This window comes from Primulina tabacum, chromosome 9 (genome assembly GCF_025594145.1).
Source record: "Primulina tabacum isolate GXHZ01 chromosome 9, ASM2559414v2, whole genome shotgun sequence".
Lineage (NCBI taxonomy): Eukaryota > Viridiplantae > Streptophyta > Magnoliopsida > Lamiales > Gesneriaceae > Primulina > Primulina tabacum.
The window spans coordinates 35,949,650-35,964,181 of NC_134558.1; the positions used below are offsets into that span (position 1 = coordinate 35,949,650).

Genomic DNA, 14,532 nt, shown 5'->3' on the forward strand with positions numbered 1-14,532 from the left:
TTCGAGCTAGGCTTGATATTTTGAGGAAAAGTTAAGGTTGGATTCAGGTCGATGCTTATGGATTATAAGATTTGGGTATTTCTGTTGAATTCGTGACATAAGATTGATTCAACTTACGCACATATTTGAAATTTTTTAGCAGCAATAATTTGTTCAAAGTTTTAATCAAAATATAGTAAATGATTATGGAAATTAAACTTGTTTGGACCACCCGGTTGGGCTATTAAATTAAACCCCCAACCTTCTCCCCTGAGTCTGCGAAGAAAGTTTCATTTTTCATCTGACATTACCAAATAACGTAGGATTGAAGATAATAAATTTGGAGTGTTTGGGGCTGTAATTTCTAAATTTGGGCAAGTGACAAAAGTAAGAACAGGGGTCCCAATAAGCATCATCCCACCAGGGAAAACACTGAGCACTCCCCATACATTGATGATTTATGATTTTGTGTGTCCCAATGAAAAAATGTAGTCAAAGACAACAAGTATGGTTGCTGAATTTCTCTATGAATTTGTCGTATAATTTTGAATACTTTACCCAAACAGAAGGCGAAACCACACAACACCTGTAAATACACACGGTTAACAAGCCCCGACATTAACCCCCGACGTTCGAATTGATAGAGTAGCTCACCGTTTGACTAATGACCAGAAATTTAATTTTCTGACGATTTTATCATACATAACTTGTCCAATGTGATTTATCTAGCTAACGTAGTTTGCTACTATTGCGTTAGTTCGAATATTTATTCAATGCACATCGAAGTGTATCGCATGTGATTCCCACGTCATAAAAAACACACGGAAAACAAATACCAAAGAATGTACTAAACCTTGAGTGCATTTAATTATAATCCAGCCAAATGAAATTGAAAGTTCAGTAAGCAATCATGTAAATTCAAAGCTGACAAATAATTTGACAAATTTGAGGGCTAACAAATTGTTTTCACTGAAGTGCGTGTAGATATTTTAACGGGGAATTCATTCCATTTCATTGTTCCACCTAATTCAAAACATCAAGAGTCACGTGATCTCACACGTGCTTGGCGGGCGGAGGAAGACAAAGGGTCATAGTACGTAAATACAGCACCGAAACACAACAATGACATTAACTCAATTCTTGTAGAATTTATTTTAATGACAATAGTTGACTAATAAAATACAAATTAACAAAGCTGAAGATTAAACAAAAAAGACTCGATCATTCTCAAAACTGCCGAAAAATCAACAAAACAAATTTGCTGATTTTGAAGCTACAATTTTATATAAATAATAGAATAATGCTCAGAGTGCTATCAGAGGATCCGACCCGAATATGTCCCCAAAGTCCTGAAAGTAGTCATCCACTGGCCAACTCGATGACCCAAATCCGAAATCAAAACCAAGATCGAGAGTTGACCCGATAAGCATATCATTGCAGCGATCAAAGTCCGATCCGAAGATATTATCAGTGATACCAGTTTTCTCAAACAAGTCGGGTGGAGGTAGTGGGTTTTCAAACTCGCGAAATATGTTATCGTCTCTCGGCGGAAATATCAGAAAATCCGAGAAATTCTCATCCTCCACCTCTTTCGTTGACAATGCATCGTTTCCGGAGCACGACTCGGCTTCAGCCTCGGCTTGAGAGTCAGCTGCGGAGGCGAACCGGAGGACGGATTTCGGGGACTTGGCGTTGTTGTTTGAATCCTCGCCGGAGTTGTACCCCGAGCCGGTTTTTTCGTCAATGGCAGGTGGCGTCGAGAAGTTTGTGAGCGCGTCTGGTCCACGCAGCTGGATAGCCGCGTGGTCGTACACCATGGCAGCCTCTTCAGCAGTATCGTAGGTGCCCAGCCAAAGTCGTACTCGCCTCGAGGGGTCTCTGATCTCCGCCGCCCATTTACCCCAAGGCCTCTGCCGGACACCGCGAAACTTCCGTACATTTCCTACCTCCTGCGCTCGTCTCTCGATTTTCCGGCCAATGTTCTTCTTTCGCTTCATCACGGCAACCGACGGGCGGGTAACCTTAGCATTCTCTTTGACACTTTCGTTGTCTCTGGTAGAAGGCTGGATTCTCACCTCGTTGATGAATTTTCTGACTCTTCTGCGTTTGAAAAAAAATCCCTCCTCTTCATCACTGGAGGAGTCGGTTGCATCGGGGTCTGTGACTGAAACTCTTATGGTTCTGGGGCAAATGGTGGTCGTGGTCGTCTCCGGCTTACTTCTTCCGGGAATGGAATATTCCAGACTGCTGAGAACTGTCGTCTGGTTTATGTGTTCACTGTATTTAGCTCTACTAGACAGCATATTTTTTTCTTCCTGAGGCACCATTATGCTGAGATTGTTTTGCTCGAAAGTTTTAGCAGATTCGTATTGAAAGCGAAAGGGTTTGGGAGCGCGATGGGTTGAAAAAGCAGTCTGCACGGAGAGATTCTTGGGGAAAAAAGAGAAAGAGCAACGCTAAAGCGTAGCCCGACCAGAAGAAAGGACAACTTTAGACAACCACCACACACTTCCGACTGAAAAAGTGGTGAAATAATCAAGGAAAGTTGAAGGGGGGAAAGGGAAGAAGGAATATATGATGAATGGAATCAAATGGAGACCGATGATTAATTCCTTTCACGAAGGCTGTGACTTTTGGGTGGATATTTAGAGGAAAACGTAGATGGGAACTTGGATTCCTCGCTTTTCTTATCGAGGATTTCTTCAAGAAAGTATAGGAAACCAAGTTTTCTTCCCTTTCGGTGGAGGGAGTGTTTTAAGAGGAGCTTAAAAGAGAGAGATGAAAGAGCGCATGTTTGAAATGCGCTTCTTCTTCGTCAGTTGCGGTGAAGACCGAAAAATGTGTGCCGAAGCCAGTCATTTATAGGATCTGATAGCTGGAATTGGCAGTAGTAGTGCTACTGTAGCTTTAATTATGCCGAAATATATATATATATATATATATATATTACTCTTTTTCTCTTAATAATACGCGTATTATTCTAATTCAATGGGGTGAAATACTTATACTGCTCTAGTAACTAGCAATAACTTGCATTATAGGTGGAGATTTAAAAGCTATAAGTGGTGGAAAATTTTGAGAATCTGCAGTAGGGAGGAAATTATGTTTTTTTTTTTTTAAGTAGGGAGGAAATTAAAACATAAGAGAATTTGTATATTAACTAACACCAAATGAGAGTACTTTTTGAGAAGTACGACAGCAAAAAAACTTTTGAGCTTGAGCTGATGATTTGGTTTTAAGAGACATTTGACTTATAAATTATTTGAGATATGATTCAAAATTATTTTTTTCTTTGGTATAATTTAAAATATATTATAATTATTATTGAAATTGTATAATTTGATATGAAATGAAATTTGTCTATCCAAATAAGTCGCAAAATTTGAAATCAATAATCTAAAATTTATCGATGTAAACATAATTTATACTAGTATCTTTTTTTTTTTTTTTTATTTGAAATCAATAATCTAAAATTTATCGATGTAAACATAATTTATACTAGTATCTTTTTTTTTTATTTGAAATCAATAATCTAAAATTTATCGATGTAAACATAATTTATGCTAGTATCTTTTTTTTTTTTTGGCAAACAATAGTTAGAATAATCTAAATATGATTTTTGTTATTTTCAAATTAAAAATTGTTTTCATAAAATTTTTTTATTAAAAATGATATAATCATCTAAAAATTTTAAATTGTATATGTAAAAGAATGATGGAATTTAAAAATATAGATAAAAAAATCAAAAGATTTAAAAAGAAATGTTTTTGAGGAAAAATGTTTTTGTAAGAAAACATGTCGTCAATAAATTCGTATCTAAAGCCTAGCTTTATATAACTTTTTTAAGCCATGACTTTCACATGCAAACTAAATTATTAGTATTTGGACTTATGCACGCATAATATTATATTTTTATGCAAAATTTTTAATATCATAAAAACTGAATTTTAAATGTATATATTATGAAATACTTCATTTTATTAAAAAAACTGACATATTTAAATTGTATAAACAGTTAACGAAGTTAGAAAAAAAACTAAATATATATCAAAATAAAAAATAATTTTATAAGAGATTGGATTTTTATTTTAAAATATAAAAAGATTATTATTTTAGGCTAAGTACATTGTTTATTCATATAAAAAAATTATCACTGTATATTCTAAAATTATCTCTTAATTTTCTTAGTTTATATATTATTCATAATATATTTAAAATTCATTTCACATGTTATCTCATTAATATATTTAAATGTAATTGTATTATCATTTTTTGAATAATCAATCAATAACATAATAAAAGTTACACATTCGTGGTATGTCATTTTAAATGTGTATCGTGTGTGCCAAGTAACAGACGGATATATAAACCTATTTTTCAACATTCGTTTGAACAAAACCACCGCGACCATCCGAGCCAAAGATCTTAAGACGATACGTGGTATATAATATGAGTTATTGATATATGAAAGATGGAAACTTCATCAATGACTTGATAACAGAGAACATGGATGAATTGATCCATCTCAGAACGAGAACATAAAATATTTAATAATGCAGGATACTAATCATAAAATCAATTTGCATTTTCTTGAGAGTTCTTCACGTAAAAATTACAAAGTAAAATATGCTTGACTTTTGAGCAATTATGAGATACGTCTTTGAGAAATTTCATAAGATCCGTGAGAGCATAGACATAAACACGCGATGATAAAAACCATGTTGGTTATGAGATGGGTAATCCATGATAAATTTTATACAAGTGTGTGTGAAGATATAAATGAGCATGCGAGAAAAAATCGGTACACATTGGATAGTGTCGAATCTTATATAATTTCCGCACACAATTAAACAATGATATCATATAAATTTAACTAATTTAATGCACTGATCATTTCACAATTCTAATATAAAAATTAAAACTATATCAGTGTAATTTATAGGGGAAGTTGGTGAAAAATCTCCAATCAAAACATTTCTTTGGGTTCACTCCCTACCCACAAAATTGTGGTACTATGTCATACAAAATGTGGTACACTTCATGTGAAAATGTGATACTAAAAAAGTACCCAAGGACTAAACACAAAAAAAACGACGGCGGGAGACTGAAGGCAAATTTCCCGTAATTTATAAAACCGTTAAAATATATAATTATTCTCAAAATATGCATTCACATTGTTGTTGATTAGGACACCCACATTGGTGCATTAATGAGTGTTAATAACGTCCATTAATGTTCATGCACCAATGTGGGCAAGAAAATTATCAATCTTCGCTGACATGGCAGCCAAGAAATTAATGAGAATGAACGGCGTTATTCCGGAATTTGCGACGGTTTTTGAAAAACCGTCGCCAATTCAAAAGCGTCGCTACTTTCGAAAGTTTTTTAAAAAAAGTCACTAATCATTATTTAACAATCGTCGCCAATTCAAAAGCGTCGCTACTAACATTATTCGCCAACGACTCTTTTGAAAAATAAATACTACGTATCATATTTAACAAACTATAACGGCTAGTTTTTATATAATATTGTAAAATACAAACTATAACGGCTAGTTAAATAAAATAATAATAATAAATCACTATAATTACAAATCAATTTCTACAAATTTATTCATTCATCCAACACATTTCTACTCATCAACCACACTCAATATATATTCTCTACCATTCTCAAACTTCTATTTGTAGGTTCAATATTTATTTCTTTAATCCTTATTTGTATACAATGTCTCATTCTTCGAGAAGCTCGAGCTCGAGCTCGAGCTCTAGCCCAACAAGCGAAGACGAAGTACAAGCTGAAGTTAATGACGAAATTTGTGATCCGGGAGAAGAAATGATGTTATGCATGCTTGAACTAAGCAGAGAAATACATGAATCTTCTGAAAGTAGTAACGATATTCGACGAAGAAGAAGGTTCATCCAAAGAAATCGTGAAGCCGGTCACTTGCGGCTCGTCAATGATTATTTTTCCGCCAGCCCAGTGTATCAAGATTATATATTTCGAAGAAGATTTCGTATGCGAAGAGAGTTATTCATTCACATTGTGAAAGCACTTGAGGCCAATTCAATGTATTTTCAAATGAGGAACGATGCTGCTAGAAGGAAAGGATTGTCACCACTACAAAAATGCACAGCTGCTATACGTCAATTGGCTTATGGAGTCCCTGCCGACCATCTTGATGAGTACCTACGTATGGGGGAATCAACTGCCATCAAGTGTCTTTTCAAATTCTGCCAAAATGTGGTTGAAATATTTGGTGATCGATACCTGAGAAGGCCGAATGCTGATGATATTCAATGTCTTCTTCAAATGCACGAAGAGAAACACAAATTCCCTGGCATGTTGGGTAGCCTTGATTGTATGCACTGGCAGTGGAAAAATTGTCCAGTTGCTTGGAAAGGGCAGTTTACCAGAGGCCATGGGTCGCCGACAATCGTACTTGAAGCAGTCGCATCTCAAGATCTGTGGATATGGCACGCATTCTTCGGGGTCGCGGGTTCACGTAATGATATTAACGTGTTGTACGAATCTCCCATATTCAACAATATCTTGCAAGAAAATGCCCCGGAGATCAATTTCACAGTTAATGTCACTCATTATACGAAGGGTTACTATCTAACGGATGGAATATATCCGGAATGGGCTACTTTCGTTAAGGCTTTTCCTTGTCCGGAGTATCCTGAAAGGAGATTGTTTAAGGAAAGACAAGAGTCTGCAAGAAAAGATGTTGAACGGGCATTTGGAGTGCTCCAATCTAGATGGGCGATTGTTAGAGGTCCAGCTCGTTATTGGTACAGAAAAAAATTAAAATATATTATGTTAACATGCATTATTTTGCACAACATGATTGTTGAGGATGATGGGTGTAACGTGACAAATTGGTCTAACGACGAAGGTGACGAACCCGCACAACCTGTCCAAGGCTCAAACCGAGGATTTCATGATTATCTCCGTAGAAATTCCGAACTATGTGACTCTCAATTACATCACCAACTTCGTGCTGACTTAGTTGAGCATATTTGGACAGAGTACAACAACAATTAGTGAAGTCAGTTTATTACAAATTTCAAAATGTTTGATTTATATGTTGTTTTTCATTATGTTCAACTGTTGTTTCCTATGTGTACGTTTTCAGTCAAATTTGTAATAAATTTTTAAATTTACATAAATGAAACTCGTAAAATAATAAATAAAACTATTAAACAGTTGTTTTTTCATTTTTTAAATAATATTTTAAATAAAAAAGTCCAATTTTTTTTCATTTCTTAATAATATTTTAATAAATATTGGAATTAAGTTATTTTTAAAATAATAAAATTAATTATTTTTAGTAATATTTGTTGTAAAATTTTAGAAATATTAGAAAGAAATTGAAATAATTAAAAATAAAAAAAATGAGTAAGTGGACAGTGGGACAAATAAATAATGAAAATTGAAATTAAATGAATGTGGTTGTGTGTTAATAATGAGGAAGTGTTAATGTAATGAATATGTGGCTCGTGGATCCCATCATTTTTGATGAGATGGAGAGTTATTAACATGGATTAATTCCGACGGATGCGGATGCCCTTATAACCCCCTGCGGCGAGATATTTTCACCGAACCGCCACATCCGATGGGGACCTAGGATATTGACACGTGTAACAACACGCCAGTATTATTAGGTAGGGGTAGATTAGTGAATTCATCTAGGTCAGTTGCACAAGGAGGTGTTATTTTTTTCCCCTAATAAATTAATTTTTCCTGGGAATTTGCGAACGGCGATTCAGGTCACGTGACTATCGGAGGGGACTTCCGTTAAATTCGAAACCAACGAATGCTCAGGGCATATCCAACCCTACATCAAAATGAGGTCTTTTTTTAAATAGCACAGCTCCATTTTCGGACAATTCTATCCTACTCCGGGAGATTTACTCCCTGTTATTAAATAATCTATACATGTCAACTTTTTTATTTATTTTTATCAATTTTAGTTCGGTTATTAGATAATTTCCACCTTTTATTCCCGCCATTAGTAATTATTTTTGCCATTAGATCATTTTTTCTTAAAATATATCAATAGCTACAGTAAATTTATTAGCGTTTATAAATGGGTATAACATAGAATTTGTTATAATAATTAAATTTTAAAATATTGATTTTTGACATTTTATATTATTCTACTACAAAAATAAGAATAATAGAAATGAAAATCTCAAATCTCGAAAGTTACTATCAAATAAAAATTTCATGTAATTTTTAAATATAAAATATTAAGTTTTAAAATTTGAGAATAATAATATAATGATATAACACATGTTATATACATGAAACGAAATTAGTTTAATGATTAGTTTGGTTGATTTTGGTTAAAGTAGTGTGAAATATAATAATAATAATAATAATAAAAAAAAGACAGGGATAAGAAAAAACTAAAGGGGAGTAACTCACCTGGGGTAGGATAGAATTGGCCCTCCATTTTCCCTCTGCGCAGAGGGGGAACTTGGCGCAGAGCTCTATTTTTTTTTTATTTTTTTTGTTTTTTTTTTAAATTATAAATATTAATTATAAATATTATTTATATAATAATATATTATTTTAATAATTAAATATCTTTAAATAATAATAAATTCAATCATATATTTAAAATAATTATAATTAACATTCTTTTAATAAAATAATTATATTATTTTAATAATTAGATATCTTTAATAATAATATATTCAATAATATATTATTTTAATAATTAATACTAATTTTAACATTAATTATAATTATATTGTTAAATTTATAAATAAATAGTAAACAAAAAGAATATTCTACGGAATATAACTTTTAGCGTAAGATTTAAAGTAAATGGGTTGGACATGAATGTTATATTTGATACAGAAACTGCACCAAAATAAATTTATGGGTTGAAAATGACCTCATTTTTAGATGTTCAATTTGTACTAATCAGAGAAAATATTATGTAAGTCAAAATATAATATAAGCGTGATTATAATTATATATATTTCTGAAATAAAAATGATGATTTTTTTGGGAGATATGAAAACAAATGAAGGCACAAAAAAAATTTTAAATTCGTATTTTAGTATTTACGAAAAAATAACGATAAAATCAAATATTATTTTTAGCAAAAAAACTGTTTTTTGGATATATATTCTATTTGAGTTATTCAAAAAAATATATTAAATTTTATGTCAAAATATATTATTTATTATAAATATAGATACGATTGACTTGTTTGAAAAATAAATATATATGAAATTGTCTCACGAAACATGCATGGATGAATCTAATTATTATTTTTTTAAAATTTTATTTTTTACAAATGGACATCAGGGAAAACGTGGCAGGCAACCTAGGATTTGATGCCATTAATATAAGAAACACAGCGTTTAACCGTGGTGCTCAGGCTCATTTTTTAACCACCCAATAGTGTGATATTGGTTCTCTCTTTGACAGATCAATCCGTGCAATATTTGTGTCGTTTGATTGTGAGCCAGCCTCTCGCTTTCAACTTGTATTGTAGCAACAACTTTATTAAATTTTTACATAATCAATATTTCATAAGTCAAAAAAAAATTTGGCGAATTTATTAAATATATCTATGGAATTATTACCAAGCCACTTAGCGATTAGGGGGGATTCGCAATTAATGGTTACCGTGATTCTTCATTAAAACTGTGCCGGTATCTTCCCGTAATAACGAGGATTTGAGTCAAATTACATGCATTTTTTAACAATAATAACAATGAAATTTATCATAACAAAACCAAAAATTTTAAAAATATAAAAATTATATGATAAAAAAATATAAGTTCATTGTTAACAAGATAAAAAAAATTTAAAATTACAAGACTAAAAGTAAATTTTTTCCTATTTTATGATTATAGCTATAGTATGTGCATGTCCGTAAAAATGTATGTTAATAAAGATTACATTCATATAAGATACATATAAATCTAAATATTGAATTTAGCCAAACAAATTTTAGTACTCTAAAACGAATTTCAACTATCGATACACGAGTTTGGATTTTAAACATAGCTCCAAATTCCTATTAGCAAATTCTGATGATCATATCCAAAAAATATATTTCCATTCGTTAAAAATTAATTTTTACAAATTTGAAATCCACTCTTTTAGAATTTAAAATGAATGGATTTCAAGCATACTCTAACACAAGTGGGGATAACCTTATATATCCGCTATGAACTCCTCCCATTCAAATGCACGCAAGTTAGCAATCTTTAAACCTTAATTCCAAAACATGTTTCAAAACAAGGAGCACGGCAAAAGAAACAGAAAGAAAAACACGAGGGGTAAAACAGTAATTACTCGCACTGGAATGAGACTGGGCCGGCTCGAGCTTATTGGGCCACCTGAATTCCAAAGAGGTCCAAGTATCTCCCACCAACGAATCAAACAAAAGAAGCCGACTTGATAAGTTCCAGTTATTAATAAATTTATCATTGATTGCATTAAATATAATTAATTGTAGTAATAGTTGGCAACTACTATATACATAATATATTTCTAAAATTAGAACGATGACAATTAAAAATTATGCTCGAATTGTTGGAATATATTAAAAATTTGCGTTAATTTTTTTCATTAATTAGAATTAATTGATTCACCAGCAAAATTTTAGTTAGTCTGTTTTTTCAAAATTATGGTGGTTGATCTACACAAGTCTTGATGATTAATATATAATGGTTGATAAAAATTAGGAGAGGTATCGAGTTCTTATTATTTTACCAAAAATTATAATTAGTAGTAATGGTACTGTGTGTAATCTAAATCTTTTAAACTATATAACTTAAGTTTAATATGGTTTACATACTATGTTCAGTTCGAAGATTTATCCAATGCAGAGATGCGGATAACGACTACATATTCTCCGGTGCCAAACAAAAAAGTTTTTATTGCAGCAAATTAGCAAGAATCAAGCATAAAGGTGTGCATCCAACAGTTGGCAGAGTGAGAATAATCAATTTAATGATTGAGGAAAAAAAAGAAAATTCTATATTTAATAATCTCTTCACCCTCCATCATCCTACATAGAATTTATTTAGGCCTTCATTTTCGGATATATATTGCACCGCATATTCAAATTTAGTTTCGCTGAAATATAAGTACATTAAAGAATTAGGCTAAATACTTACAAATACAATTAATTAAATACTAACTATCGGAGCGTATAAATGGTATATATACATGGGACAACATGTACAGTGATGCAAGGATAACATATTTTAAAATTTTCATAAAATTAAGGTTTTTCTTGGACCAATGAATTCTGCATTTCTTAAAAAAAATTCAAATGAGTTTCAAATCTACTTGATAATTAAAGTGGATTTTAATGACATTTTTCAATAATAATTAATAATTAGGATGAATTTTAATGATGAATTTCCAAAACATTCTTCTCAAAACCTTTCCCTTATCAAATTATTTCTTCCAGATCATATCCATTAAACCAAACTTAATTAGCATAAAAGCTTCTTAAAATTTGATAAAATTCGTGGAAAAAATTATCTACATTTCTAATAACATTTCTTATAGAATTGTCACGCGTAGAATTTTTATTGATATAAAATATGGTACAGTTAAAAAATTTGTTGAAATTTGATATATATGATAATCAATTATCGGTATAACTTAAATTTGTTGGAACATTTTCGTTCGCCCGCATAGTGATTTGTGCCTACATCACTACGGGTCTGCCCGTTGTATCTTGAGAAGCAAATGTCCAAATTCATCATCAAAGCACATATCAGAGGGACGAATTTGTTTTAAGGACAATGAACTTCGTACATGCTTCGATTTGATTTATTTTAGCTTTGTCTACTATATTTTGTTCCCATATTGTTCACCGGTTTCTTATCAAAGTTTTATGTACTTTATCGTTGTAAGGGCATCCGTATCCGTAGTCATTAATCTATGTTATTAACTTTCCATCTCTTCAAAAATTATGGGGTCCACGAGCCACATAATCATTATATTAACACTCTCCCATTATTAACATACACTCACATTCATTTAATATCAACTTTCATTATTTATGGGTCTCACTGTCCATTTACTTTTTTTTATTTTATATTAATTAAATATCTTTCAAACAGACATTTGATATATATATATATATATATATATATATATATATGTATGCCTTTTGTTTTATGTGAAATAATGACATTCATTCTGATGAATTTTTTGGCTGCCATGTCAGCCAAGATTAGGGGTGGGAAAAAATACTGAAATACCGAAATACCGAAAACCGACCGAAAAACTATCGAACTTATCGAAAAAATCGGTATACCGAACATTTCGGTACGGTATCATCGGTAATATACCAATGTGGGTGCCCTAACAAGTGGTTGGTCTACCTGGCACGTCGTAATGCTAAAGCCTTGTTAGGTGTCGATCATTGATTAGTTGTTGGGCTCTCATCATCATACGAATTTTATGCGATTAACTTAAAAAAATGTCCCTTAAAATAGTGAAATTTCTCAATCATTTTGCCTATTTGTTTTTTTCAACTGGTTTGGAGTATACTTCACCCGTTTGTGTTTGGAAATGCTTTCTTGTTGTGTCCATAATACGGCTAATTAGGCAATTTTTGTCGCCACTATGATTTCTTGACCATGGGGCATCTTGGAATGTCTAGCAACATTTTAATATAATTATAAATAATTTTTCCAAACTGATGGGATTATCTAAAATATAATATATAATTTGAGACCGAAACTCTATTGTTAAAAAAATCCAAATTGTATATTTATGTATTTTGTAAAAAATAAACATTATGGACATAAATATGCATGTAGTTATAAATTACTGTGATTTTTAAACTTCAAATTGCCTATTCTATTGTCATTTAAGACAATCTTAGGTAATGCTTTATTAACTTGCTAAGCCGTTCATAACAGTGGCCAATGAACTCTAAATTGGCGTTTAGCCCGGAAAAGACTGCAGTGATTTTTGTGTACATTCGCTTCACAACATGTCAAGCATCCGCAAACAAAAACCCTCTTTTTGAACCTGTAGATTCACACGTACAGAACCTTCAATATATCGGTAATTTTTGTAACGTGACACCAAAAATGTCACAAATTTGGGACGATTTCTCAAGTTCGAGATCAAATTATAACATAGTACCTGTCATCTGATTCAAAATAAAAATATCATGTTTAAGATTACAAAAATATTCAATAATCACTATTTCTTGGTATAAGGAATTATAATACACCGGTAAAATCTTAAATAAAGCATATCAATGAAGGAGTGAAAGAAGCAAGGAATGGGGGATCATAATTGTGGACAAGATAAACGCTTCATAGACTTAAAGACAAGAAACCTAAGTACAATAGAATCGACAAATTCTCCTAAAGTATGCATTGGGCTTTGTTTGGACTAAGGAAAAAATGCCAAATTCTGTTTTATTGTTTAATTTTCGGGACTTACTAGTTGACGAATTATATATTAATTGCTTTTATAATTTAAACCTACAAGTGGTGATGTTACTACAAGTCAATGAACATCAACCCCGAGATGGCTAGGTTGTATTGACTAGCTAATGATTGACGACTACTTTGAGCCACGAAATTAACAATAAAAATAATATTTTTCACTATATTTGTTATCACATAAATCTTTTTGTAAGAAAGATTTTCGATTATACTCATCTTATAAAAAAAATTTCAGTTTTACGTCAAAATAATCAATATTCATGATAATTATATATCGTATCAATTCGTCTCAATCCGTGAGACTGTTTCACAAAAAAAAACTTATTAATTTATTATTGTGTGGTTCAAATTAATTAAAGGTCTTTTTCATTAAGTTTTGGCAGAAATATTATGATTCCATGCACAAGATTTTTTATATGAGTAGATCTATTGTGAGACGGTCTCACGAATCTTTATCTATGAGATGGGTCAACTCTACCGATATTCACAATAAAAAGTAATACTCTTAGCATAAAAAATAATATTTTTTTTCATGAATGACCCAAACAAGAGATCCGTCTCACAAAATATAACCGGTGAGACCATCTCATACAAATTTTTGTCTTTTCATATATGTTTTAAGAAAATATTTACAAGGGAAGAAATATGTAATTAATGGTACTAGTAATTAATTATATTTAATTTAATTATTATTCCAAGTTAAAATTTGAATTAGTTGTCACAAGAATTAGAGATACTCGAAAAATATCTGTATTACAGATTACTTCAACTGAAGGACCTTATGTAGCTGCACCACCCTAGAATATTCGACCAACTAATAATAGAGAGAAACCTAAATCAGTTGTAAGCTATATATGTTGTGATAGTATTGCATGAATGATATTTTTATGAACATGAAAGAATGCTTGTTTTCTTAATTACGACAGAGACGGTCTTTCCCATGGTTTGTCTCAAAGGTAAAACTGGTTACAATTACAATATCTATATTTTTGGAATTGATTCTTATTCATTTTTCATTACATTGTTCATCTAAATACATTGACACTACGATTTAAACTCGCGACCCTCGTATTATAAACCTATAATCCTCCAA

At 31.4% G+C, this 14,532-nt stretch overlaps 2 protein-coding genes across 2 annotated transcripts; one reads left to right on the plus strand and one right to left on the minus strand.

The window, feature by feature from the left end:
- Nucleotides 1–1,089: 1,089 nt before the first annotated feature.
- On the minus strand, nucleotides 1,090–2,911 carry LOC142555645 (ethylene-responsive transcription factor CRF2-like). Its single transcript, XM_075666645.1, has one exon. It carries the CDS (start codon nucleotides 2,304–2,306, stop codon nucleotides 1,284–1,286), a length of 1,023 nt encoding a protein of 340 aa, XP_075522760.1. The 5' UTR covers nucleotides 2,307–2,911; the 3' UTR covers nucleotides 1,090–1,283.
- A 2,795-nt stretch (nucleotides 2,912–5,706) lies between these two features.
- On the plus strand, nucleotides 5,707–7,026 carry LOC142504458 (protein ANTAGONIST OF LIKE HETEROCHROMATIN PROTEIN 1-like). The gene has a single exon (XM_075617321.1). It carries the CDS (start codon nucleotides 5,707–5,709, stop codon nucleotides 7,024–7,026), a length of 1,320 nt encoding a protein of 439 aa, XP_075473436.1.
- The last annotated feature ends 7,506 nt before the right edge of the window (nucleotides 7,027–14,532 follow it).